Here is a 24900-nt window from a genome sequence, read left to right as displayed (position 1 = left end):
ATTCTAAAAGGCTATTCCATTCCGTTCATCAAAAAACCACCAATCGTCCCTTTCACACCAGCAAACATACGTACATATTCGACCAAAAATACGGCACAAATGTCGAAGGAGATCCGATCAATGATCGATCAGAGAATCTTGGAAAAAGCAAGTTGGAACTCAGGGTTCATATCCCCGATGTTCCTTATTCCAAAAGCCGATGGAAAATTTCGTCAAATTTTCAACCTCCGTTGTTTGAACGAGTACTTGGATCCACCAAAATTTCGACTGGTAAGTCACCGCATGGTTCCTCCATTTTTGCAAACAGGCGACTACCTAGTAAAGATAGACTTGTCACAAGCTTACCTACACGTTCCTATAAAGCAATCTCACCGAAGATTCCTCTGTCTATCGTTCAAAGACCAACTATACAACATAACGTGCCTCCCCTTCGGCCTCTCCACAGCTCCTGTGGCCTTCTCAAGGATAAGCAATTGGTTGGCGAATACTCTTCGACAGAGGGGGATGAGAGTTTTGGTCTACCTGGACGATTTTCTGTTAGCAAGCCAAAGTGCCCAGGAACTCAAGCTGCAGGTGTTGGAGATATTGGATTTCCTCCGCTCTCTAGGTTGGATAGTCAATGCAAAAAAATCCACAGTCACTCCCAATCACAGAATCGAATTCTTGGGCATCATCTGGGACACCAGGCTCAACGAAATGGTGCTTCCTACCGACAAGAAAGCAAAGATCTTAACGCTCCTGGGGAAAATGCTAAAGTCGGGAACCTGGAGTTGGAGGTCAGCGGCATCTCTGCTAGGGATGCTGAATTTCGCGTCCACGGTCAACCCCCTGGGACGTCTTTTCTGTCGCCAATTACAGCGAGGCATGCACCGTCTCTCGAAAAGCTCTCCAAAGACACGTTTTCCCCTACTCAGCCTGAGTCGAGCCGATTGCCCGTGGTGGAAAAGCAATATCCATCGAACGAGCTCCATCTTCCAGCCGGAACCCGAGATTTTTCTATCACCAGATGCCTCACAGACAGGTTGGGGCTTCGATTTGGATAAGACGCACTGGGCAGGCTTATGGACACCGGAGGAGATGACCTGGCACATCAATCGGAAGGAGCTGTTCACAGTATTGAAAGCAATACAAATGTTCGAGGATTCACTCCGGGACAGATCCATCATGCTGCAGTCGGACAACAAGACTGTTGTGGCCTACATAAGGAATCAGGGAGGAACACGTTCGCTGGTCCTGTTGAACCTGGTCAAGGAGCTCCTATTATTTCTGGATCAACACAACATCCGGCTGGTACCCTTCTTCCTACCGGGCAGATACAATACAATAGCAGACCGCCTCTCGAGGAGTCTGACACTCCCAGACTGGCACCTGAGCGACGAAATTCTCGAGGGAATCTTTCAGAAGTGGGGCAAACCAGAGGTGGACCTCTTCGCATCAGCTCAATCCAAGATAGTCCCGAGGTACGTCTCAATAGATGCGATGGATCGGGAGGCTCTCTTCACGAATGCCTTCTCCAGACCATGGAACGTGAGCTTGGCCTGGGTATTTCCACCACCACCTCTAATACCCAAGGTTCTACACCATCTGAACACAGCAACAGGTATCTTTCTACTCGTAGTTCCGAGGTGGGAAGCGACTTTCTGGAGAGGGGACCTGAAGAGCAGAGCTCTGGATGCTCCCCTCAAACTAATGAACCTGGAAAACCACCTGGTGGACTTATCAACAGGTGTTCCACCGCAGGAATTAAAAGAACTCTTTTTAGAGGTTTGGAAGGTACGGGGTGGAGTACGCGCATAGAAGGCTTGTCAGAACCTGAGATCTCTCTCTTAGGAACAGCCTGGAGGAACTCATCTTGGAAAACATACACTTCCGTGTGGAGACAATGGTTTTCTTGGTGCAAGAGTAAGGATATTCCGTCTCATAATCCAACGGCCCAGCACTTGGTTCAGTATCTTAGTAACCTCTTTTACGAGAAGCAATTGGCATTTAGATCAATCCTCACTCAAAAATCAGTTATTTGTTCTCTCAGTGGGGTAGAGAAAAACACCAGCTTGAGTGCGAACCCATTAATTAAATCCTTATTAAAAGCAATGGGTATGCAAAGAGCCAGGCAAGAAAAACCTCAGAAGAAAATAACATGGGATGTGGATATTCTGACGAGTTGGATGTCGGCTCATCCCCCCAGCGAGGACAGCATGTTCCAAGTTTCTCGCTTCGTGGCGACCCAGCTACTGCTGGCGTCAGGAAGGAGAGTCCACAACCTTACTCTTCTTTCTATTGACCCAAGTTTCTGCGATATACGGGAAAACACAATTGTGTTTTCGCCAGAATTTGGTTCAAAAACGGATAGTGTGAGTTCTCGCCAGCCGGGTTGGCAAATCTCCAGTTCTCAAGACCGAGAATGGAACCCAGTGCATTGGACAAAAGAGTTGATTCGACTATCGGCCGAAAGGCGAAAAGCTCGAAAGTCTCTAACAGCACTGTTCATCACAACAAGGGGAGAGGTCAAGGCAGCCTCCAGAGCGGTAATCGCGGGATGGATCAAGACAGCCTTCAAAGAGGCGGAAATCCAAGCTAGCGCAGGGTCTGCTAGAGCAGCAGTGGCTTCGCGAAATTTTCAGGATAATATGGGTCTGGACGAACTTTTAGCAAGGGGCAATTGGCGAGGGGAAGGAAATTTCCTTCGACACTATTGCAAAAGGATTGATAGAACTAAGAGACCTGACAGAAGTATTTCTTTAGTTAAAAGTTTCAAACCAGTTTGATCCTTGAGACAATCTGAGTTTAGAGTTACGGCATGCCATGATAAAGCTTTTTCAAGAGTTCTCGTTGTAAGAACCCTGTAGCAATTTGATTTGTCAAAATTCGTTAAATAAACATTGTTCATTTATTATTCTTTGGGGGGTCACAGTACACTTTTAAGAAACGTGCCGGCAGAGTATAAACATCTCTCCGAAGGGTCAAGCCGAAGGCACAGACATAAAATAGAACCGTTTTCCCCCCGAAGGGAAGAAAACGTATATTTTAGGTCTTGCCGAGGCTTGACCCGAGTGAGGGCTTGCCGTCATTCGGAGTCTTTACTGAAGAGCCCCGCGACAATCGCGAAGCTCCTCGCACGGCACGTAGGAGTCCCCTTTATACCCTAAAGATGGCATTGACAGTGAGATTTAGGTAAATTGTACGTACACACACATGCATAGGATGCGGTAAGTTATCTCCGAAGGGTCAAGCCTCGGCAAGACCTAAAATATACGTTTTCTTCCTTTCGGGGGGAAAACGGTTCTATTTTTATTTTCTAGTTTTTAGTTTTTATTTCGCATTCTGTTTAATTCATTTAGTGCTTTATTATTGCAAGGTTTCTTGCCCGTTAGTTTATTGCAGTCCAACTCCTCTATACGTAGTCTATGCAAAGATCTTACTCTACTAAGAGCCACGTAGGCTTGACCTTCATCAAACAGTTTCGCACGTAAGTATACGACTGCATGATCCACAGTACTGCCCTGCATTTTATGTATTGTAGAAACCCATGATAGTATTAAAGGCAACATACTTCTTTCAGCCGTCCCGTAATTGTACTTAGCTGGAAACTGTATGGCTGTATTCCATGGCAGTTTGGTAGCGGCGGTCATCTTGGATTTCAATTTTTCATAGTATATTGTATTCTGCTTGTTGAGCCCTTTCATTTGATACCCATATTGATGGGATTGATAAAACCTACGTTATCCGCCATTTTGTAGCGGCCGGCATCTTGGATTTCAATTTTTTAAGTGAAAACTTCTTATGGCGCGTTGGGCACTTTTGTGGGTGAGCATTTTCTCGTGAACTCGCGACAGATGAGATTTTACAGTGATGCCAGATGCGGGGCCCACACGTCTCCCACTGCTCCACTCCGCAGCAGTAGTTGCGCGAGGGAGTTGTGCATGAAACCAGCAGTATCCTATTAGCCGCAAAAAAACGATTTTTGAACAAAAAAACTTATAGAATCGTTTGTACTTCGTTAGCAGATTATTGTACCTTTATTTTTAACGTTTAAGAGTTGATTATTCTTTTTCAATTCATTAAGCAAAATAATGCGTGAAGTTAGCCGACGAAATTTTGAAAAATCAATTATTTTGAATTTTTTTTTTTCATTCGATTCTAAATCGTTTGTACAATCCGCCTCTATAATTATTATCGTTTAAGAGTCCATATTTTTTTATGAATCATATATTTTTCTCAATACCATTTGACATAGGCTCCCCCCGACCCCTGTACTATATTAGCCGACAAAGGTCAGAAAAATACAGTATCACAATATTCTCTTCCTGTCATCAATAAGAAATCGTCTATTGCCAATTATTTTTCTCTTCAATCATTATTTGAATTCGTTTGCCAAAAGAAGTTCTATCCTACTCGTGAATTTTCAAGTTAAGGAGGGTGATCCCGAATTGTTTATAAAAATATCTGTTCAGTTAAAAAAGGTGATATCGAGTAAATAGCGAACAGACAGGTCATTGATGGTTCATTGTATAGTAGTTCGATCTATGTCCTTTATTGTATCCTTAAAAACAAGAAGTCTTCAACATTCTCTGTGATTCTATCATGATGGAGCCATTCATAAATAATCGTCAGATTTCAACATTCTTCATGATTCATCACGAACTTTTTGGTGGTTTATCATAACAGATCTCTTAAAATTTAAAGCTTAAATATCCATTATTTGCATTCAACGAACGCACTGGACAACTTAATACTAAATCATACATTAAAGTTATTTTGCAGGCTGCGATTCCCTGGCAACGTAGATAAAACCTTTTGGTTGAATCTTCGCAGACCCGGATGCAGTCTGAACCGCAGTGGAGTGACCATCATATAATAGCCAATTTGCTAGTGTCCAACAATATCCAACGTATCTGTCTTCAGTGTAAGCAATTATTCCCGCTAATCTGTTGACATTTTATTTATAAAAAGAAGTTAATTAATCATTCAATAAATACCACGAATTATTATTAGTATTATTGTATATTGAGGATGATCAACATACGCCGAAATGAATGACTTTAAAGTTTTTCATAATTAATCATTTCGATCAGCAACTAATATTATTCGACAATTTAAAAAAAATCGATTATTCCTCACTTCGTCCACAATGGGAGTATTCAGTAGAAGTCATCAATAAAAGATTGTGGAGATCCTTGGGGCAGATCAATGAACAGATGAAAATTGGGGGTTGTTGTCACCACACATGAACCTGAACACGATCTCCTTCGACAGGAAACTTTTCTGAGGCTCTTGCAGAAGGGAAGGGCTTTTTGCAACTCATCATAGCTTCGTGGTGGTCTCTTATAATCAGGGGACAAAGCTGGAATTTTTCTGATATATTTACCACAGGCATCACATCCGTATAATCTCTCTTCAGTAGGCTCAGTATCACGACACGGTATCAAGACACGTTTTCCAGATATCAACCGGCGTACCACATACTGTCAAATGGATTGATTGTACACCGAAATCTAGTTCGGTCTTACTCCGACAGACTCCTACTTCACCGTTCTCATAAACAGATTCAGGCTTCTCATCATTAATTAATTTTACAATCAAGTCCAACGTTCGATTATCAGTGGTAGGAAATTTAATGAGTAATCCATAGCTATCATCATTGATTGCAGTGCACCACCGAATATGCAGAATTGAATTGTTGGTTTATGGGGTAGAAAAGAATCAACACTGTACGAGTTTTGTTCAATTCAAGTTATTATTATAGAATATTACTATTGAGTTTATACACTCAAGAGGCAGTACATTCTACAAATGTTCACTATGAACTGAACTAGCCAACTAACCCTCGTAAGGCCCGGAGTGCAGACTCAGAGGGCAATAGAGCTCCCTCTCCCTGCACCCATCCTGGTCACCAGACGTAAATGGGGGAAAACTATACTGGATAATCCTCATGGGATTCCCCTTAAATTATTATAGGAGGAGGGCTCCATAAACATATACTAAAGAATATTTTTATAGGGCGAATGGCTTTATAGCAGGTTGAATTTTGCAGTGGAGAAAACTCCAAAATCCAACATGAATCGAAGCTAGATGTTCGGGAAACGTGGAGAAAGTCCTCCTCAATTATGACGCCAGGTAGTAGCTCACCACTTTTAAGCAATTTCACCGACTCGGTATTGGATTTGTCATCGTCAGAATTGTTGGTAGTATAAAACTCTTTCACATCAGTATCCAGGGAAGATTGTTTTTCTTTACATCTCCAATTATCACGAGAAATGGTGTCGATTAGCGGAAATAATTGCTTACACTGAAGACAGATACGTTGGATATTGTTGGACACTAGCAAATTGGCTATTATATGATGGTCACTCCACTGCGGTTCAGACTGTATCCGGGTCTGCGAAGATTCAACCAAAAGGTTTTATCTACGTGGCCAGGGAATCGCAGCCTGCAAAATAACTTTAATGTATGATTTAGTATTAAGTTGTCCAGTGCGTTCATTGAATGCAAATAATGGATATTTAAGCTTTAAATTTTAAGAGATCTGTTATGATAAACCACCAAAAAGTTCGTGATGAATCATGAAGAATGTTGAAATCTTACGATTATTTATGAATGTCTCCATCATGATAGAATCACAGAGAATGTTGAAGACTTCTTATTTTTAAGGACAAAATAAAGGACATAGTTCGAACTAATATACAATGAACCATCAATGACCTGTCTGTCCGCTATTTACTCGATATCACCTTTTTTAACAGAACATTTATATTTTTATAAAAAATTCGGGATCACCCTCCTTGAATTGAAAATTTACGAGTAGGATAGAACTTCTTTTGGCAAACGAATTCAAATAATGATTGAAGATAAAAATGATTGGCAATAGATGAAAATTAACGTAGTATGAATAACGCGGCACGCGGAGCGCATGGGCTCATGCGCATGCGCACTCGTCCGTCAGAATAATATTTTTAAATTAATTAATAGCCCATAAATGATGATTGATAGACTAATGACAACGGACTATATATGACCTACAAACAATTTTCAATCCAATGACGAGGTTACGTTTGACATTCAATCGAAAAATAAAAAATGGGGTGCTGACTTTTGCTTGAAAAAGTTTTTAATTAATAAAAAAATGAATATTGACTATCAAAGCTAATTGATCAAATATCAATGGTCTTCACCGGACCTTCAAAGGGCCCGAATGGAGAAACTGATCAATGTTTATCTATGTGGAATTAACTACCTGGGGCTGAACCCCACGAAGCATGGAATCAATAGGCTGTGGTTTTCATGTGGTATACGAAAATCAATGAATATAAGAAAAATATCTACTTTTAAACAATAAATGATTTAGATTTATATTCTACAAACAATTTCTTATTGATGACAGGAAGAGAATATTATGATACTGTATTTTTCTGACCTTTGTCGGCTAATATAGTACAGGGAGGATGGGTCTAAAATAGGTACATCCGCAAAGAATGGTACAGGAAGTGGCGGCCATTTTCCCCAGAAGTTTCGGGGGTAGGGCCATCTAGAATCACTGTGGGGAACTGAAAAAGAGAATTTCTTTACCTGTTGTGAAAATTACCGATCGGAGAAAGGAATGCGAATGTCCTCTATCATAATTTTGTTGTAACACAAAATTTTTATGTTTTATAGATGGCGATAGTAATCCAATAATCATCTTTCAACGTTCTGTCAAGGGATGCTCAACCTAAAATACTACCGAGAATGTGCATGGAAACTACATGCCCCGTTTTTTTCAAATAATTAATTAATTGTTAATGAATTAATTTATTGTATCGATGATGGTTATTCACTCTTTGAACTTAATCAGATATTTTTTTCGCAGGGCTCTATAATATTTCTTATTGTTACGGTTAATTATATATAATCGAATGAACAACTATTTATTTATTATTTTGTTAAATTTTAAATTCCATCACCGGTAATTTAGGTTGGTCCAATTATATATAATTAACCGTAACAATAAGAAATATTATAGAGCACTGCGAAAAAAATATCTGATTAAGTTCAAAGAGTGAATAACCATCATCGATACAATAAATTAATTCATTAACAATTAATTAATTATTTGAAAAAAACGGGGCATATAGCTTCCATGCACATTCTCGTTAGTATTTTAGGTTGAGCATCCCTTGACAGAACGTTGAAAGATGATTATTGGATTACTATCGCCATCTATAAAACATAAAAATTATGTGTTACAATAAAATTATGATAGAGGACATTCGCATTCTTTTCTCCGATCGGTAATTTTCACAACAGGTAAAGAAATTCTCTTTTTCAGTTCCCTACAGTGATTCTAGATGGCCCTACCCCCGAAACTTCTGGGGAAAATGGCCGCCACTTCCTGTACCATTCTTTGCGGCTGTACCTATTTTAGACCCATCCGTATACAACATTTCAGATTAATCGGTTGACAGGAAGAGGGTGAAATTTGAATTACTAAATTTGATCCAAGAATAAATGATAAATAAAACAAACGAGGCGAGCTAAATAAAAGCGTTTAAAAAACTGTTTAAAAATGGTGGAATCCCAAATTCAGGCCCTTTTTGCTCTAGGAGCCCCAGGAGCCGAGAAAAACGCGAAAAACTCAAAAATCAAGTTTAGAATATTCTCGCACCCCTAGAAAAATCGGAAATCGTCTCACGAATCCAATGTCGCCGGCCGAATGGCCCTAGCTTTTATATTTCCAAAGATATGGAAGAAAAATGGTGGGATCCCAAATCCAGAGCTCCGTGAAGTGGGCACTGTTATGTCCTCCCTAGGTAACTAGGAGAATGGTGGCGCCAGGTGAGTAGTATTTAGCGCCAATCTTCGAATGTGGGTTCGTTACCCGCTAAACCTCTAATGAGGACTCCATCGAAGTCGTATTTTGGATCCTTATACAAAAGTTATTCTAATAACTGATCCTAATTTAGCTCTTGAAAACTAATTGAACAGGCTAACGGAGAGAAGCTGCTAGCAGGATAATTGTATTAATACTAACTTATCTCAACTTAGACTTCTAAGGGTTGGGTCCAGTAACCCCCACCAGTCCCCAAAAGTGGCGCACGCAAGTCCTCCTCTTGGAAGGTTTTAGATTTCTCCGTGTACAACAAACAATGAACAATGGATCCCACATGTGTCGAGGATGTAACCCAGAAAACCTTTAAAATAAGCAGTGTTCAAATTTCATGACTTGGAACCGTGACCGTTGACTTGCCTTTTTGTCTTCAAGTTTCAGTTTTACAAAGAACGCCCTTTATCCAGAGTTTTGAGGGTAATAAATTAGATTAAAACTCAACAACTTGAGATTTATGTTTTTCGTCCAACGGTTTTTCTCACGACAGTCAATTTATTCATCCCCTGTTCATTGTTTGTCCTTATGGTTTTATTTTAAATGTTATTATAAAATTTTCCAACGGCATTAAAATTTTATCCTAAAACAATAATTCAAAAACTCGCGGATTAAAATGGCCGATAAATAGTGCCATCTATAATATTCAAGCCCAGGACATCACACCTTCCCCCATATAATAAAAATTAGACTCTACACGAGTCTAATTTTTAGACACTTATTCTATTATTCAATTCATCTTAATAGGAATCTTATGTATGTTATTACTTGTTTAAAGTTTACTACTTGCTATCTCTTTATACATAATCTTAGAAGTCTATGTTCTATTTAATTACTTCTTCTGTAGAAATGCTGGCTTCAACTTATTTACGTGTACAGTTTTCGTTCGATAGTCTGTCAATTTTATCACTGCATTCTCGTTGTTTGTAACTTTCTGTACCTCATATGGTCCTAGATAGTTCGCATCTAATTTACAGGTTTTAGCATCATTAATTAAAAATACCCAATCCCCCGGCTGGAAATGTCTCTGATTCATAGCCCTATCATAATACAGCTTAGATCTAAATTTTGCTAAATCAACATTATCTGCTGCGCTTAACTGTGTGGTACGTAATTTATCTACTAAATCGCCTAAATAATCAGTATATACAGGTGTTCTGCTCTCTTTTACGAAGCTAGATGGGATACGCGCTAATCTACCAAAAACTAATTCATGTGGTGTGAACCCTGTTGACTCATGAACGGATGTATTATATGAGAACATAGCATATTTGATCCAAGTATCCCAGTCTCTGTCAGAGTCAATAAAATTCTTCAAATACTCGACTAAAACCAAGTGACTTCTCTCGAGAGACCCGTTAGTCTGAGGATGAAATGCTGTAGTCTTTAACTGTTGAATTTTGAATAATTTTGCTAAATGTTTCATTACTTCCCCAATGAAATTTGATCCTTGATCAGTCAGAATTGCTTCCGGACAACCAAAAACACAAATGAAATTTTCCGTGAAGGCCTTTGCAATATTGAGACAGGAGATATTATTTTCCCTTCGCGCCTGTGAACTTTTCCCTGTTCTCGGGAATCTTATTAAAATTATAAAATCTAAAATACTCTAATTTATTAAATTATTACGACAATACGGTCGATGTTAATGCGCATGCGTCAAGGGACACATTTTGACTACCCCTGCGCATGCGAAGGTGGGGCAACAAGTTGCCTGAGGCCCACGAGACACTCTTCGCCCGACAGCGATAATATTCGCACCCTAATCTGTTATTTTGTGTCAATTTGCGTTACTTGTAATATTTTGTGATTGTGGAAAGAGTCGATCCCCGAGGACATTGTGTATTATACAGACAGGGTACTGTCGACATATATTGTGAGTAAAATAGTTATTAATATTTTTGCCTTTGGTATTTATTTCCTCTCTCTCTGTCTATCTTCTGAACTTTAAGGGTCTTCCAACTTCCACGCTCTGAGCACTGTCGATCGTTGTTGGTTTCCGTTAAACCAACTGGCGCCCAAATAAACGAATTGTTTAATCGATTTAATGAATAATTCGACAATTAAGTTGTCGAACCCTTGAGCCCTGGCAGCCCCTGACCCAGGCCGCGCCAGGTGAAGGCCTTCAGCCAATTTGTAACAACCCCCGAGTATTAATTAATTATTATTTATCGACATTTATTTAAAAGGAATAGGGCCTTGTCTCAATTGGCGCCCAACGTGGGGCCGCGTTGGATTTTTTTCTTTGAAAATCTACTGTAGAATCAGTGAAATTGAAAATGAATATTTGATGAAAATTTCTCTAATGTGTAAGAGAGAGAGAATTAGGTGTTGGAATTTGAACGCTCAGTGTCACGGCCGAGCGCAATGTTTACCTAGAATAGAGCCATAAAGGGACCCAAACAGTGGTGGTCATCCCTTTTCTTCTCTTTTCCAAATAGTCGATTAAACATTTCACACTCTCTCTAATCTCTAAACCTTTTCTATCTTTCTTAAGAAATTTACTGTGATATTATTGTACTATTAAAATGGAAATTGAATAATATAGATACGATTTGCCATACTTGTCGACTCTTCCACACGTATTTGTAATTAAGTGCCGAGTGATCTCGTCCGTCTGTAGTCGAGGTCACTTGATTGTTATTCGATTGGGAAAATCTGGTGCCTTGTTCGTCTGTTATCAGGGTATTAGTGACAGACTCGATTGAATTATCTTTGTGAAAATTATTTATTTATTTATTCTGTGAGTTTGAATTACCCGGTTTTCATGAAATTGAATGGTCAACTTCGGAACCTCTAAAATAGAAAATAATTTTGTTTGTGAAATTGAAGTAAGCGATTAAAATATGATGCACTCTCCACCCCTAAATAAAAAAAGAAATAGGTCGACCGAAGACCAAGAATGTAGGCAGGGTAATTTAACAGCACCTGCGGGGTCCCAAGACCCCGATGAACATAGTATGATTACAACTCCGACACCAACGACAATCGGTAGGGGGAGAGGGTCGAGGGTCACGTCACCCATAACAAATATTGTACAAGGCGAAATCTTGTCACAAATTAGTAACCTTGAAACTAGATTAAATCGTTTAGAATTACTAGAAGAAAAAATCGGGGATTTAAGCAAACGAACTGAAATTCACGATGAGAAAATAGATTATTTGAGCAGTAAAGTCGATAGAATTGTAGATTTATTAGTCGGGCAGAGTCAGAATTTGAACGGATCGGTGGATGGATGTTCCCGTCGATCCCATGTTAATGATGAATTGAATAGAGATGGCACTTCAAGGCTAGAAGTGCCTCCCAATAGTAGAAAAGTTAATTTGAGAAACGATAATGAGGATATTGAAAACTTGAATGGTTCGGTGGATGGACGTACCCACCAACCAAACCCTAGCTTTGAGGGTACACCTCACCCGTCTGTGGGGGGTGCATCTGAGCAAGTCAATGATGAAAGACCTACGCCAGTTCCCCGAAGTAGTGGGGGGGCGTTTGTGTCAATGAATGAAATTCGTCAGGAGGGAACGTCTGGACTCCCACCTGTTCGTGATTTTAATATTAGTGGCGGTTCTGTCGAAAGAGAATTACGACACGTCCATTTTGCAGGGAATTCGAATGCGAATTCACAAAATAATAGACAAAGAATTCAAGTCTCTTACACGCTACCCAACGGTAGGGAAATTGTTGAGGAACGGTTTATACATACGTCCGAACTTCAAAACTTTGGAAATAACGACCACGGTAATACTCAAAATACTCAAACGGTTTCAACTAACCTTCGAACACAAACAATAAATAACTTGCGTACAAACTCGCCATTTTCCCCATTTCGCATTATCGGGACAGAAAATGCGACAGGGCGAGGAAGTTTATCTCTTCAAGATTACGCGACAAATAATTCCGGGAATTTCAATGAAAATCAACCGGTCGAAGTGTCATCGACTGGATTACAACAACCGTGGGATATGAATACCGGGATTAGGGTAACACGCCTGGTTAGCGATTGGAAATTGAATTTTCCTCAGACAGAAAAAGACCCTGATCAATTTCTCCTGATATTAATGGAACGACTCGACACAACCGGTATAAACAAAGATTTATTTGTCCCGTGTTTATCCGCGATTTTCGAAGGCCCTCACAGATCATGGTATTTGATCAACAAATCGAAATGGAGGTCGTGGAAAGATTTCGCGACGGCGTTTCGACATAATTGGGCGGTAAAAAAGGACGACATGGATTTATACTCAGAAGTAGGCAATTTAACGGTCGAAAGGGGCGAGAGCTTAGCGGAATTTACCTATCGCGCTCGTTTTCTTTTTGAACGTATGACTAATCCTCCGACATTTCAAAAACAAATCGATCAAATTATTAAAAAATACAATCCAAGGATCGCGCTTGAAATTTTAGGGTTAGGAATAAAAAATTATGACGACTTTCTCGAATTTTCTAACGTACGTGGCGACGTCTTCAAACAAGTCGTCGATCGAAAACGGGGGAGGTTCACTCGGAAAAAAGTCGATCTTAATTGTATGAAAATTGAAACATCCGACATAGAAGATGAAATAGGTTCGATAGACGAAGAAGAGCCTAGCGAAAGCGAAGAAACAGGATTAAATGCAATAGAGTCAAAACAACACGCGTATAACAATAAGTCGAGGAGTCAAGGCTCAAAAACAATGGTACGTAAAAGACTCGAAAATAACCTCGCGAATTTTGAGAGGAAAAGTAAAGAAATAAAGGATACGCCTGCCCAGCATGATTACAGACCAAAAAGAAGATTCGATGCACCGAGAGATTGGTCAAAGATACTTTGCTACAATTGTGGGCAGACGGGTCACTCCTCACGCGGTTGTACTGCCAAAAGACAGGAGGTGTGTCACGTCTGTCAGCAAGTTGGGCATGTCAATGAAAATTGCCCTACACTCTCGGGAAACGAAAAAAGCCCTCAGTAGAATCGCCTCCGATCACTGAACAAAAGGGCAAAACGGAGAAAATCGAAATAAATCATGCTGCACAGACGGAAAATGGAAAATTTGAAAGCGAATTCAAAATCGATGAAGTAAAGACGCTTGCAAATCCGCCGAGTGGAATTGACTCAACATCTTTACTCTGTTTAGGGAAAAATAATTCAGGAAACGAAAGTATCTTATTAGAAGTCGATGAAGAGTCTGAGGACGAATGTGAACTTTCAGATATCGAAGAAAATCATCTTGAGATTCGTGACGAGAAAATTGACCAAATTACAAATCTATCGACGATTTTTGGTAATAAACCGTCAATTGAGATCGAGTCCCAGACGATAGAAGCCAATGTCTCAAATTTGAAGGATTGGAGACCAAAACATCTTCCCTCACATTTAATACATCGTTTATCTCAGCGTCGTGTATTCCGCGGAGAAAATGGAAGTAAAGAACCGACGAACTTAGTTAAAGCCGAAGTAACAATTTCAATTTTCGGTCATAAATTAAACGGAATTATCGATGGCGGCAGTGAACGAACGTATATGAGCCCCGAAGCCTTTGAACGAGTGAAAACTCTCAAGGTCAAGGATGTAATTCCAGATTCGACTTCAACAAAAGGAATCTGCTTGGGTGACAGTTCCGTAGTTAAAAGCGACGGAGGTACTTGCTTTATTATCGATATTGGAGATGTCTATGGGCCACAGTGGTTCAGCATTCTTCCAGGCGCGTCGAACGACATCATCCTCGGGATGGATTTTATTCTAGCGTTCAAAGTTTACCTAGATCCAATCGAAAGAGTATGGACACTAGCGGGAAGTGAATTCACTTACCCCCTTTCTCATCGATTCGTTTTCCCAACTCAATTAAAATCATTATCGATAAATCAGAATCAATCTCTGAGAGAATTTCTTGATCGAGAATTTGTAAAATTCGAAAACGAATGTACAGGTGTAACTGATCTAATTAAACACGAGATAGAATTAGAAGATCGAGAACCACATCGACAAAAGCCATATCGACGCAGCGAAGCGGTTCGCGCGTTTATCTATGAAGAAGTCGATAGATATTTAGACAAGGGTTATATTACGTGGAGTAATAGCAATTGGGCAAGTTCACCTGTAGTAGCTCCTAAAGCTAACGGTAAATTGCGCTTCTGCATTGATTATAGAATACTCAATCGAAAGACAAAAAAGCCAGCGTACCCTCTACCCCAAATGGGTTCAATTTTGTCTCAACTATACCAGGCGAAAATTATTTCGACATTGGATATGAGTGAGGCTTTCCATCAGATACCAATGGACGAAGAAAGTAGGAAATATACCGCTTTTGTTGTCGAAGGCAAAGGCCTACTGGAATGGGTCCGGATGCCCTACGGTTTAACAGGTGCACCGTCGACATTTCAACGTCTGATGGACAAATTAAAAAGACGCATTAGGGAAATCATTAGTGAGCGAAAATTACCGAATCACTGGATCGAGAAGGTGTTTGTTTATCTGGATGATTGGATCATCGTGAGTGAGAATTTAGATGAGCATCTCTCGCTACTGTCGATTCTTTTCGAGGTCTTGCGCGAAGCGAAATTAAAAATCAATCGAGAAAAAAGTAGCTTCGCTTGCAAGGAAGTTAAATACCTCGGGTATATTATTGATAAAGACGGAATGAGACCAAATCCGGAGAAAATTCAACCTATCATCGACTATCCGATGCCACGCGATCGTACTCAGCTCCGACAATTTAACGGGTTAGTCAATTGGTACCACCGACATCTCAAAGATATCGCGAAAATTCAAGGGCCACTGAATAAACTAACGAGTCCTAAGAATCCATGGAAATGGACGGAAAAGGAACAGAGAGCTTTTGATGAGGTTAAACAATCTCTTATCGATATACCCCGATTGTACACTCCGATACCGGGGCAGCCATTTATCTTGTATACTGACGCTAGCGATTTTGGATTAGGTGCGATATTAGTTCAAAAGGATCCTAAAACAGATAAAGAATTACTAATAGAAGTACTAAGTCGACCATTGCGGGGAGCCGAACTCCATTACACGACGACTGAGAAGGAATGCCTTGCCGTCGTATGGGCAGTCGAGAAACTTCGTTGTTATCTCGAAGGAATGAAGTTCAAAGTCGTCACCGACCATCAAGCCCTGTTATGGCTTTACAATTTGAAAAATCCGGTAGGTCGACTTGCCCGTTGGGCAATTTACCTACTGCAACATGACTTGACGATAGAACATAAACGAGGTACAATGAATGAGGCGCCAGACGCTCTTTCACGTATGTTCGACATCGACGTCGATCCGTTGGGATGGGAAAAAGTTGTCGAAGAGACGATAAAGAGTAGAATAAAGTTAAATTCAATCTGCGATCAGAATTGGTATAAAACCAAACGCGAATTAGTCGAAAAAAGTCCCAATAGATTCACCGAATGGAAAATCGAAGATGACGAATTATATTATTATCGACCTGATTACGCGAAAGCCATCTTAGATGATGAGAATCCGTGGAAACTTGTGATAAGAGCAGACCGAGTCCTAGAAATTCTTCGGGAAAATCACGAAGAGCCTCATGCCGGACATTTAGGTAGAGATAAAACGTTAGATCGTATCCGACAAAATTATTATTGGTCTGGAATGACAGAAGATGTTAAGAAATTCGTTGACGACTGTGAAATCTGTGTTCGCGTAAAAAATAATCAACACCCAGTGAAAGGACCGATGACGGTGAGACCGACACAAACTCCATGGACGGAATTAGCTATCGATACAACCGACATGACGACTAGGTCAAAGAAGGGAAATTCCCATATTGTAATCGTCCAGGATTTAAGTACGAAATACATCGAACTATTCCCCACACGCGATAAAAAGGCGAAAACAATAGTTAAAATCTTAGAATCAATATTTGATCGTTGGGGTACACCACAAACTCTGATCTCAGATAACGGGACAGAATATTGTAATAAAGAAGTATCGAATCTTTTAAAAGCAAGAGGGGTTAAACACCATACAACTCCATTAAGTCATCCCCAAGCAAACCCAGTAGAACGCGTAAATCGGACAATAAAACCAATGATAGCTGCGTTTATTAAAGACCATCAAAACGAATGGGATACTAATCTGTCGAAATTTCAATTAGCCTACAACACTGTACCACACGCCGGAACGCGAATTTCACCATTTTACTTAAATCATGGAAGGGAGGCTATAGTAAAACGCGAACGTAGGATCGTCAATGATCAATTATCCCCTGACGAAATTCAGAAATATTGGGTGGAGAGAATATCAAAAATTGATGAGTTTCGACATAAAATAGAGATATTTTTGAAAAACAAAAATGACAAACGACTTGAAAAAGAAAATGAAAATAAATCAAATCAAGTAGAAATTAAAATAGGTTCTGAAGTTTTCTATCCAAACAAAAAACTCAGTAATAAAGGGGAAAATTACAACGCCAAACTAGCTCATCGCTATCTAGGCCCTGCTGTTGTTAGTAAATTGTTAGGTCCAATGACTGTGGAATTAGTCGATAAGGCTGGCAAAAAGATCGGTAAATACTATGTAACAGACTTGAAAATACCGCGTCGCAGTCTAAGACGAAAATAAAATTGTAACCACAGGTTGAACGAGAACGAACATCATCTCAACATGGGAGACAAAGACTACTCTCCATCAGCAGATACAGACAATGAAACGGAGCCTCAGCTAGACAGCGAAGTGCCCAATGTCGACAATATCGACACAGCCTTGCAGAGCCTGACGTTAAACCAATCAGGACTCAACGCCAAGACATTGTCGACAACCTTACAGTCGATAACCTCAACAACTACATTGGGAAACACAATAATTAGCGGGATCCAGATCGACAAGCGCAACATCGAAGACCTGAAACTAACCCCGTTACAACAGGGAGCCATCCCAAAAGCTTCAAAGATCTCCGAGGATTCCCTCTCGCCAGAGGCATGGGTGTTACTCCATGAGATCAGCGGTAGGGAACCGCCAAAAGATTCCGCTAAATGGAAAATATATTCCAAGCGGGAAATCGACAACGAGAACGCCATGCGTCGACGTACACCAGGTGCATTCCTGCCTAAATTGAAATCCCCATCTACTGCCAGAGCAATAAGATCGACAGACGACCCTCAAGTCCTTCTCGCACCATCAGTAACGGTGTACCCAGCTCCGGTACCAAAATCGACATCCTTCTCCGAGTTTCTCGAAGAACACAACATTACGTCGATCACAGCAACAGAGAATGGTCGGCCACAGTACCTGCTCGATGACGATCAGTTGAAGCAGCTTATAATCGGCCGCGCTCAAACACTTGTGGCCAGGATGGACGCTAAGAAAATAGACAGAGGGACTCAAACCTATGTGAGCCAATCAGGCAAGCAACACACGGTGGGTTGTCTCAACTGCGGCGCTGAACATCATTACACCAAGTGTCAGCTACCCTTACGTCCGGGATTCTGCCATGTTTGTGGTGCCAAAGGTTACGATGCAGAAGATTGTCCCTACCCTCATGGGGTAGAGCACGAATACGCTCTGGGTCGATGCTGGGGATGTTCTAAAGAACAGAGCTTGTATGATCCCAATTGCCCAGACTGCAACATACGTTGGGAAGGCATGGTCGACTGGATGAGATTGAACTACGCTACCTGGCCAGCATGGCTCATCCCACCCGAACATCGAGTGATGGTTGGAGAAGAGTCGAAAGAAATCGAGTCGATGCTGAAGCGAAAAATAAAATATAAATTTAACAACCCTCATGATGCCCCAAATAAACTTCGACGTTTCCTCATCAGGGAAAACGCTCTGGTGGGCGCACCCACGTTGGCCAACCCAAAACTACCAAAACCCATCGACCTGTCTGAGGAGAAACGTAGGCTAGCTGTACAGGCGCTACAGGCCCCTGTAGCTCTACATCATCTCGATGAAATCATGAAAGAGCGTCCTGAACTGAAGGACGGCGAGGGATATACGGTGTTGATCCCAGCCAAATACAAGAAAACCAGCACCAAAAAACCAACCAACGACTGAATCATTGACGACCTCAATCAAGTCAAACCTCGACCATTTCATGTCGATCATTCTTTATTTTCTTTTCATTTCATAAAACTAATTGACCATTATAATACATGCTGCAAGGTCAACTTCATTTTTTATTCCATGTAATACTATTTGTTCTTCAAAAATAAAAATTTCTTTAAATTCTCCATTTCTCTTGTGCAAGATAAACTGTCGAAAATCCTCCTGACCGTATAATAGGATGTCATTGATTCAATTCAATTTTTCATCTTTATAACAAATAATAGACAGAGAGAGAGGAGAATAATAAAACTATATAGTATGTTTTCCAGCCCTAACAAAGGAAGAAATGATAAGCTATTCCAATTCAAAAAGGCAAGAATATTAAAAAAGGGGAATTGTTCACCGACGTAAAGGTCAAAGGGGGGAGTTTGAGACAGGAGATATTATTTTCCCTTCGCGCCTGTGAACTTTTCCCTGTTCTCGGGAATCTTATTAAAATTATAAAATCTAAAATACTCTAATTTATTAAATTATTACGACAATACGGTCGATGTTAATGCGCATGCGTCAAGGGACACATTTTGACTACCCCTGCGCATGCGAAGGTGGGGCAACAAGTTGCCTGAGGCCCACGAGACACTCTTCGCCCGACAGCGATAATATTCGCACCCTAATCTGTTATTTTGTGTCAATTTGCGTTACTTGTAATATTTTGTGATTGTGGAAAGAGTCGATCCCCGAGGACATTGTGTATTATACAGACAGGGTACTGTCGACATATATTGTGAGTAAAATAGTTATTAATATTTTTGCCTTTGGTATTTATTTCCTCTCTCTCTGTCTATCTTCTGAACTTTAAGGGTCTTCCAACTTCCACGCTCTGAGCACTGTCGATCGTTGTTGGTTTCCGTTAAACCAACTGGCGCCCAAATAAACGAATTGTTTAATCGATTTAATGAATAATTCGACAATTAAGTTGTCGAACCCTTGAGCCCTGGCAGCCCCTGACCCAGGCCGCGCCAGGTGAAGGCCTTCAGCCAATTTGTAACAACCCCCGAGTATTAATTAATTATTATTTATCGACATTTATTTAAAAGGAATAGGGCCTTGTCTCAATATCAATTGCTTTTGTTTGGGCTAAAGGAACGGCTAGTGAATATTTAGTCAAATTGTCTTGGATAGTTAGAATATATCTATTGCCTGAAGTAGTAATGGGTAATGGTCCAACGATATCGAGTGCAATTTTCTCAAATGCTGATTGTGGGGTATCCGTCACTATCATTGGTTGTCTAATCTTTACTCGAACCAATTTATTCCTCTGACAAGTCACGCAATGTTTAATAAAGTGTTGAATCTGAGATTTCATATTCTCCCAGAAATACAACTGTCGAATTCTACCGTAAGTTTTTATCACACCCTTGTGACCACCCACTGCGGACTCATGCATTTCTTTTATAATTTTTTCTCGCTTGTCAATCGCGGGGACCTCGGTTTGATCTAGGCAAAGAGTTATGTGGTAGCCTTGCGGAAATGTTCTTTCCAAGTACATTTTGATATTACCCCAGGGTAGTTTATCAAGTCCGCCCCCAGTCGTCGCGATTCTCACAGTTCTGACATCAAAATAGTCCATAATTTCCCTCAACTTTGAAATACAGAGACTCACGTTATTTAAAGTGATTTTAGCCTCAGCTGAATCTTTGATTACAACTAGAAAGACATGAAAACTTCCATGTCTGAACACTACAACATCACCGATTTCGGGTTTATCTTTCGGGAATTTACTCTCATCAATAAATTTTTTTTCGCAAAAGTTCTTGAAAGACTGGAGTTCTTATTTTAAAATCAGCGGAAATGAAGGTCGCGATATTGTCCTTCTTCATAAAAATGCCATCTCTAGTGTCACTGAAAATGTTTAATGGGGTATGTTTCTTCACTCTTTTGCCATATTTAACTACTACGGATTTTTCAGGGGCCTTAATTTCTTCGTCTGAAGAGCTATTCCAATCATCGTAATCACTTATTTCATTGGGAAACTGTTCATCCATAACTTGAATAGAAGGAGGTAATTGTTCTAATTCTGGATCTGAGTGGAAGATAGACCTAGTATTCTCCATATGCAAAATAGCACACTCCTGGCAAACACGACTATCCTCGTTGGGACTACTCTCACAGACTTTTAATTGATTGCTTAATAAACTCTGATTAATAGGACTTCCTTTGGATACCTCCTGTGTTAGTATTTTTCGTTGTTTTCCTATTATATTCTGTAACTCTTTTGGATCATGCGTGCACGTCTTACAGTCATAAACTTCACTGGGCATGCCTCCGCTCCATGCCTCCGGGCCCGGAAAAACTACAACCTTCACACTTACATCACAACTCATTAACTCATTAGGACAAGCAGAGGATTCCTTCAGGTCAGTGGGATGCCCTACAGACAGTACTGTGTCCGTTTGGCCAACTTTTTCCTGTTCTCCAGGGGCCCTCTGACCCAGAGTTTGAATTTCTCCCTTGTCACTAACGAACTGTATCTTACACACACTGGACCTCTCATTACGCTCAATGGGGTCTGAGTTTTGGATCTCGCTCAATCCTTTACTTTGACAATCTGTCACTAAGCTCCTATTCTGTGAGCGAATCGTCAGGAAGTCCATTGGCTTATTTTCAGTGAATAAACTTTCCGTAAACTTAATATTTGCTATTGATAAGTCTGCTAGATCTGTAGGATTTCGTGATAATGCATCTGCATTAGAATTTAGTCGTCCTGGCTTATAGATTACTTCATACTGATATTCCCGTAATAATAATACCCAACGAAGGAGTCGTGATGCTGGATCCCTAATCTTATGGGCCCATACTAAAGGTCTATGATCTGTCACTAGTTGAAATTTGGTTCCATACAAATAGGGGCGGAAATGCTTTACAGCGAAGACTATTGCGTACAATTCTTTCTCGATGACGGAATAATTGAGTTCTGCACCCCTTAATAACTTTGAAGCATAAGAGATGGGTAAATCCTTGCCAATTTCACCCTGGCTGAGAACAGCTCCAAGAGCATAATGTGAAGCATCTGTCGTAACAATGAAAATTCTCTCAAAATCAGGGAATTGAAGTATGGGCTCTTTGCACAGGAGTTCACACAAGTGTTCGAAAGCATTTTGACACTCCACACTCCAATTAAAAACTTGATTTTTCTTTAGCAACTGGGTCAATGGCCGGGAAATTTTCGCGAGGTTGGGGATAAAACGTCGATAATAACCAATGAGACCCAAGAATTCTTTAATGTTTTTTGCTGATTTAGGAATTGGAAACTGTTTAACCGATTTTACTTTCCCAGGGTCAGGCATTACTCCCTTATCACTGACAATGTGTCCTAGATAGGTGACACTAGTCTGCAAAAAACGACATTTATCAATTTGTAATGTCAATCGACTTGTACGTAGCCTACCCAGTAATTTAACTAATTTCCGTTCATGATCTTCTAGAGATGAAGCGTAAATAACTATGTCATCAAGATAAACAAAAAGGTCTGTACCCTGAAGACCAGTGAGCACCTGATCCATGAGACGTTGAAACGTCGCAGGGGCCCTTTTGAGACCAAAAGGCATTCGCGCGAAATGATAATGTCCATTTGGTGTGGAAAACGCTGTTTTGGCCTTATCATTCTCATCCATGGGGATTTGATGAAAACCAGAAGCAAGGTCAAGCACTGAAAAGTACTTTGCACCTCCCAACTGGTCAAGAATGTCGATGATATTGGGAAGTGGGTAAGCGTCCGCGACTGTTTTTTCATTTAAATTCCGGAAATCTATCACCATACGCCATCTCTTATTGCCCGCGGAATCGGCCTTTTTAGGAACTATCCAGATAGGGGAATTATATGGGGACGAAGAGGGTTCAATTATATCAGACGCGAGGAGTTCCTTAATTTGCTTCTGAATTTCCTCCTTATGAATTGGAGGAAACCTATATTGCTTCGTGGAAATCGGAATTTCATCGTTAGTTGGAATTTTGTGAGTGAGTACATTCGTACCTTGCAAACGATCGCCTGGAAGGTGGACCTGATAGGGGTATTTCGCAAATACTCTGAGAATACTATTTCTTTCCTCTGAATTGAGGTTTTCTAAGTGGAGATTATTTGTGAGCCTTTCCATCCTTTTCTCTAGTGATTCTGTCTCAGTCAAACAACATGTTTTAATGGGTTTCCCTGAATAGTTTTCAATTTCCTCTAAGTACTGCGCGGGAATATTGAGTTCTCGTTCCTTCTCGTTGCAATTAATTACATAGATCCACAGAATTCCTTGGTTATTTGTGACCAGCGCTTCTCCCTCATAAACACCAACCCCCAAATTTAGTCTCGGTAAATACCCCTGTTTCATTTCAGTGTTTAATATGTGAATTCCCACTTTTTTCTTACAACGAGGAGGAATGGTAACTCTGGTTTGCATTAATGGAATTGAGATTCCCTTACTATTTATGCGCAGACTACTGTTAGAAAAACATAGGGTTACTTTTTCGTCCCGTAAAAATTGTGCACCTAGTATGCCATCGTATTTGATCGGAAAATCTCCACGCACAATTTGAAAATAACAAGGGACTGAATTAAAAATAATATGAGCCTCACCAATCGTTTCATCAGACCCTGGGGTGATTCCTCTCAAGACGAAACGTTTATTTGGATTAATTTTGACACTAGGTTTTAGAACGCTTTCCTTCAACAAATTAATGTCAGCCCCAGAGTCGATAAGAAGTCAATTTTTCATATTTAATAAATCGTCACTTGTGATAGTTACGCATGGGAGTGTCATTTGTTCAGCCTGGTTAACATTAATTGACGCTTTTTGTGGAGAATTTTGAGAGCTTGATGGGATATTTTGGCTACTACCAGCAGAATTACTTCGACGACAATTACGAAACGTATGCCCAGTTATTTTACAATTCACACAATATCCCGGCTGGAATTTACTGCGACATTGATTAATCATATGACCCATTTTGCCACATGCATAACAAATTCTACGATTTTTGAATAGATTACCGGAATCTTGAGATTGAATCTGCATAGCATTGACTCTAGCAGGTATATATTTCTGGGGTCGATTTTGCAAATTATACGGGCCCTGATTTTTGAAGAGCCGGAAATGACGATCGTGGAAATTTCGTTGGTTATTTGAAGTAACGTGATTTTGTGTATCAAATGAAACTTTAGATTGTTCATACTTAAACAAATCATTACGTTGTTCAATTTCTTTTTGTTTCTCAATTGCAATTTTAACAGCCGCCTCAAAACTGATGGGCTTTTCATTCGCGACATGTGAACTTAATTCACCTCTCAAACCGCGAACGAAGCTGTCTCGAGCTCCTTCCTGAGTCGTAGCTAAAACCCCGCGTGCGATATCAATGGGATATTTTTCTTGAACCAACTCAGTGATTCCCTGAATCAAAACATTTATTCTTGCAACATAATCTATGATTTTCTCGTTAGATTTCTGATGGACATTGGCAAGTAAGCCTTGCCACTGTGATAAAGTCTGGCGAGGCGCAAAAGCCTGTTTTAAATTGGCAAAAATACCGTCAATAGTCAAAGTGGTCTGATTCGCGATGTATTGGCTGGCTTTACCGGAAATTTTGGACTTTATCAGTTGCGTGAAATACATATGATGGGAAGAAGGTGCAAGCGCGACTGCTTGTTTACACAAATCGATAAAATTATTTACGGGAATATTTTCTCCAGTGAAATTGGGAATCAGATTGGAGATATCTTTGATGGACACTAAAGGCTGCTGCGTGTCGTTTGCGTTAATTGTGCTAGTAGTAACAATATCGCTTATTGAACCTGAATCTCTAGCATGCGTTGTGGGCACCGACCCTTCTGCATTTGGCATATTTCTGCTACTTCTCCGGGTGCGCGGCATTTTAAAAAACTTAAATTTAACTAATGTCAAACAATAAATTCCTAAATAAAATAAGTTCTGAGCTTCTCTCCTTACTAAACTACTTTGATAATTTAAATTTGAATTAGTTTGTGCTCTCTTTTACAAGGTATGGA

The 24900-nt window shown here is 40.2% G+C and overlaps 3 protein-coding genes across 3 annotated transcripts; all 3 read left to right on the top strand.

The window, feature by feature from the left end:
• The first annotated feature begins 99 nt into the window (after nucleotides 1-99).
• Nucleotides 100-3175, top strand: LOC135165400 (uncharacterized). The gene is made up of 3 exons (XM_064126664.1): nucleotides 100-1773; nucleotides 1902-2759; nucleotides 3029-3175. The coding sequence occupies exons 1-3, from the start codon at nucleotides 100-102 to the stop codon at nucleotides 3173-3175; spliced, it is 2679 nt and encodes an 892-aa protein (XP_063982734.1).
• A 6014-nt stretch (nucleotides 3176-9189) lies between these two features.
• LOC135165093 (uncharacterized) lies at nucleotides 9190-19038 on the top strand. The gene is made up of 2 exons (XM_064126043.1): nucleotides 9190-10730; nucleotides 17441-19038. The coding sequence occupies exon 2, from the start codon at nucleotides 17469-17471 to the stop codon at nucleotides 18858-18860; it is 1392 nt and encodes a 463-aa protein (XP_063982113.1). The 5' UTR covers nucleotides 9190-10730; nucleotides 17441-17468; the 3' UTR covers nucleotides 18861-19038.
• LOC135165092 (uncharacterized) lies at nucleotides 10753-13840 on the top strand. Its single transcript, XM_064126041.1, has one exon. It carries the CDS (start codon nucleotides 11701-11703, stop codon nucleotides 13804-13806), a length of 2106 nt encoding a protein of 701 aa, XP_063982111.1. The 5' UTR covers nucleotides 10753-11700; the 3' UTR covers nucleotides 13807-13840.
• Nucleotides 19039-24900: the final 5862 nt, after the last annotated feature.

Source organism: Diachasmimorpha longicaudata, chromosome 8, assembly GCF_034640455.1.
Source record: "Diachasmimorpha longicaudata isolate KC_UGA_2023 chromosome 8, iyDiaLong2, whole genome shotgun sequence".
Classification (NCBI taxonomy): Eukaryota; Metazoa; Arthropoda; class Insecta; order Hymenoptera; family Braconidae; genus Diachasmimorpha; species Diachasmimorpha longicaudata.
This window is presented reverse-complemented; position numbering and strand designations above follow the sequence as displayed.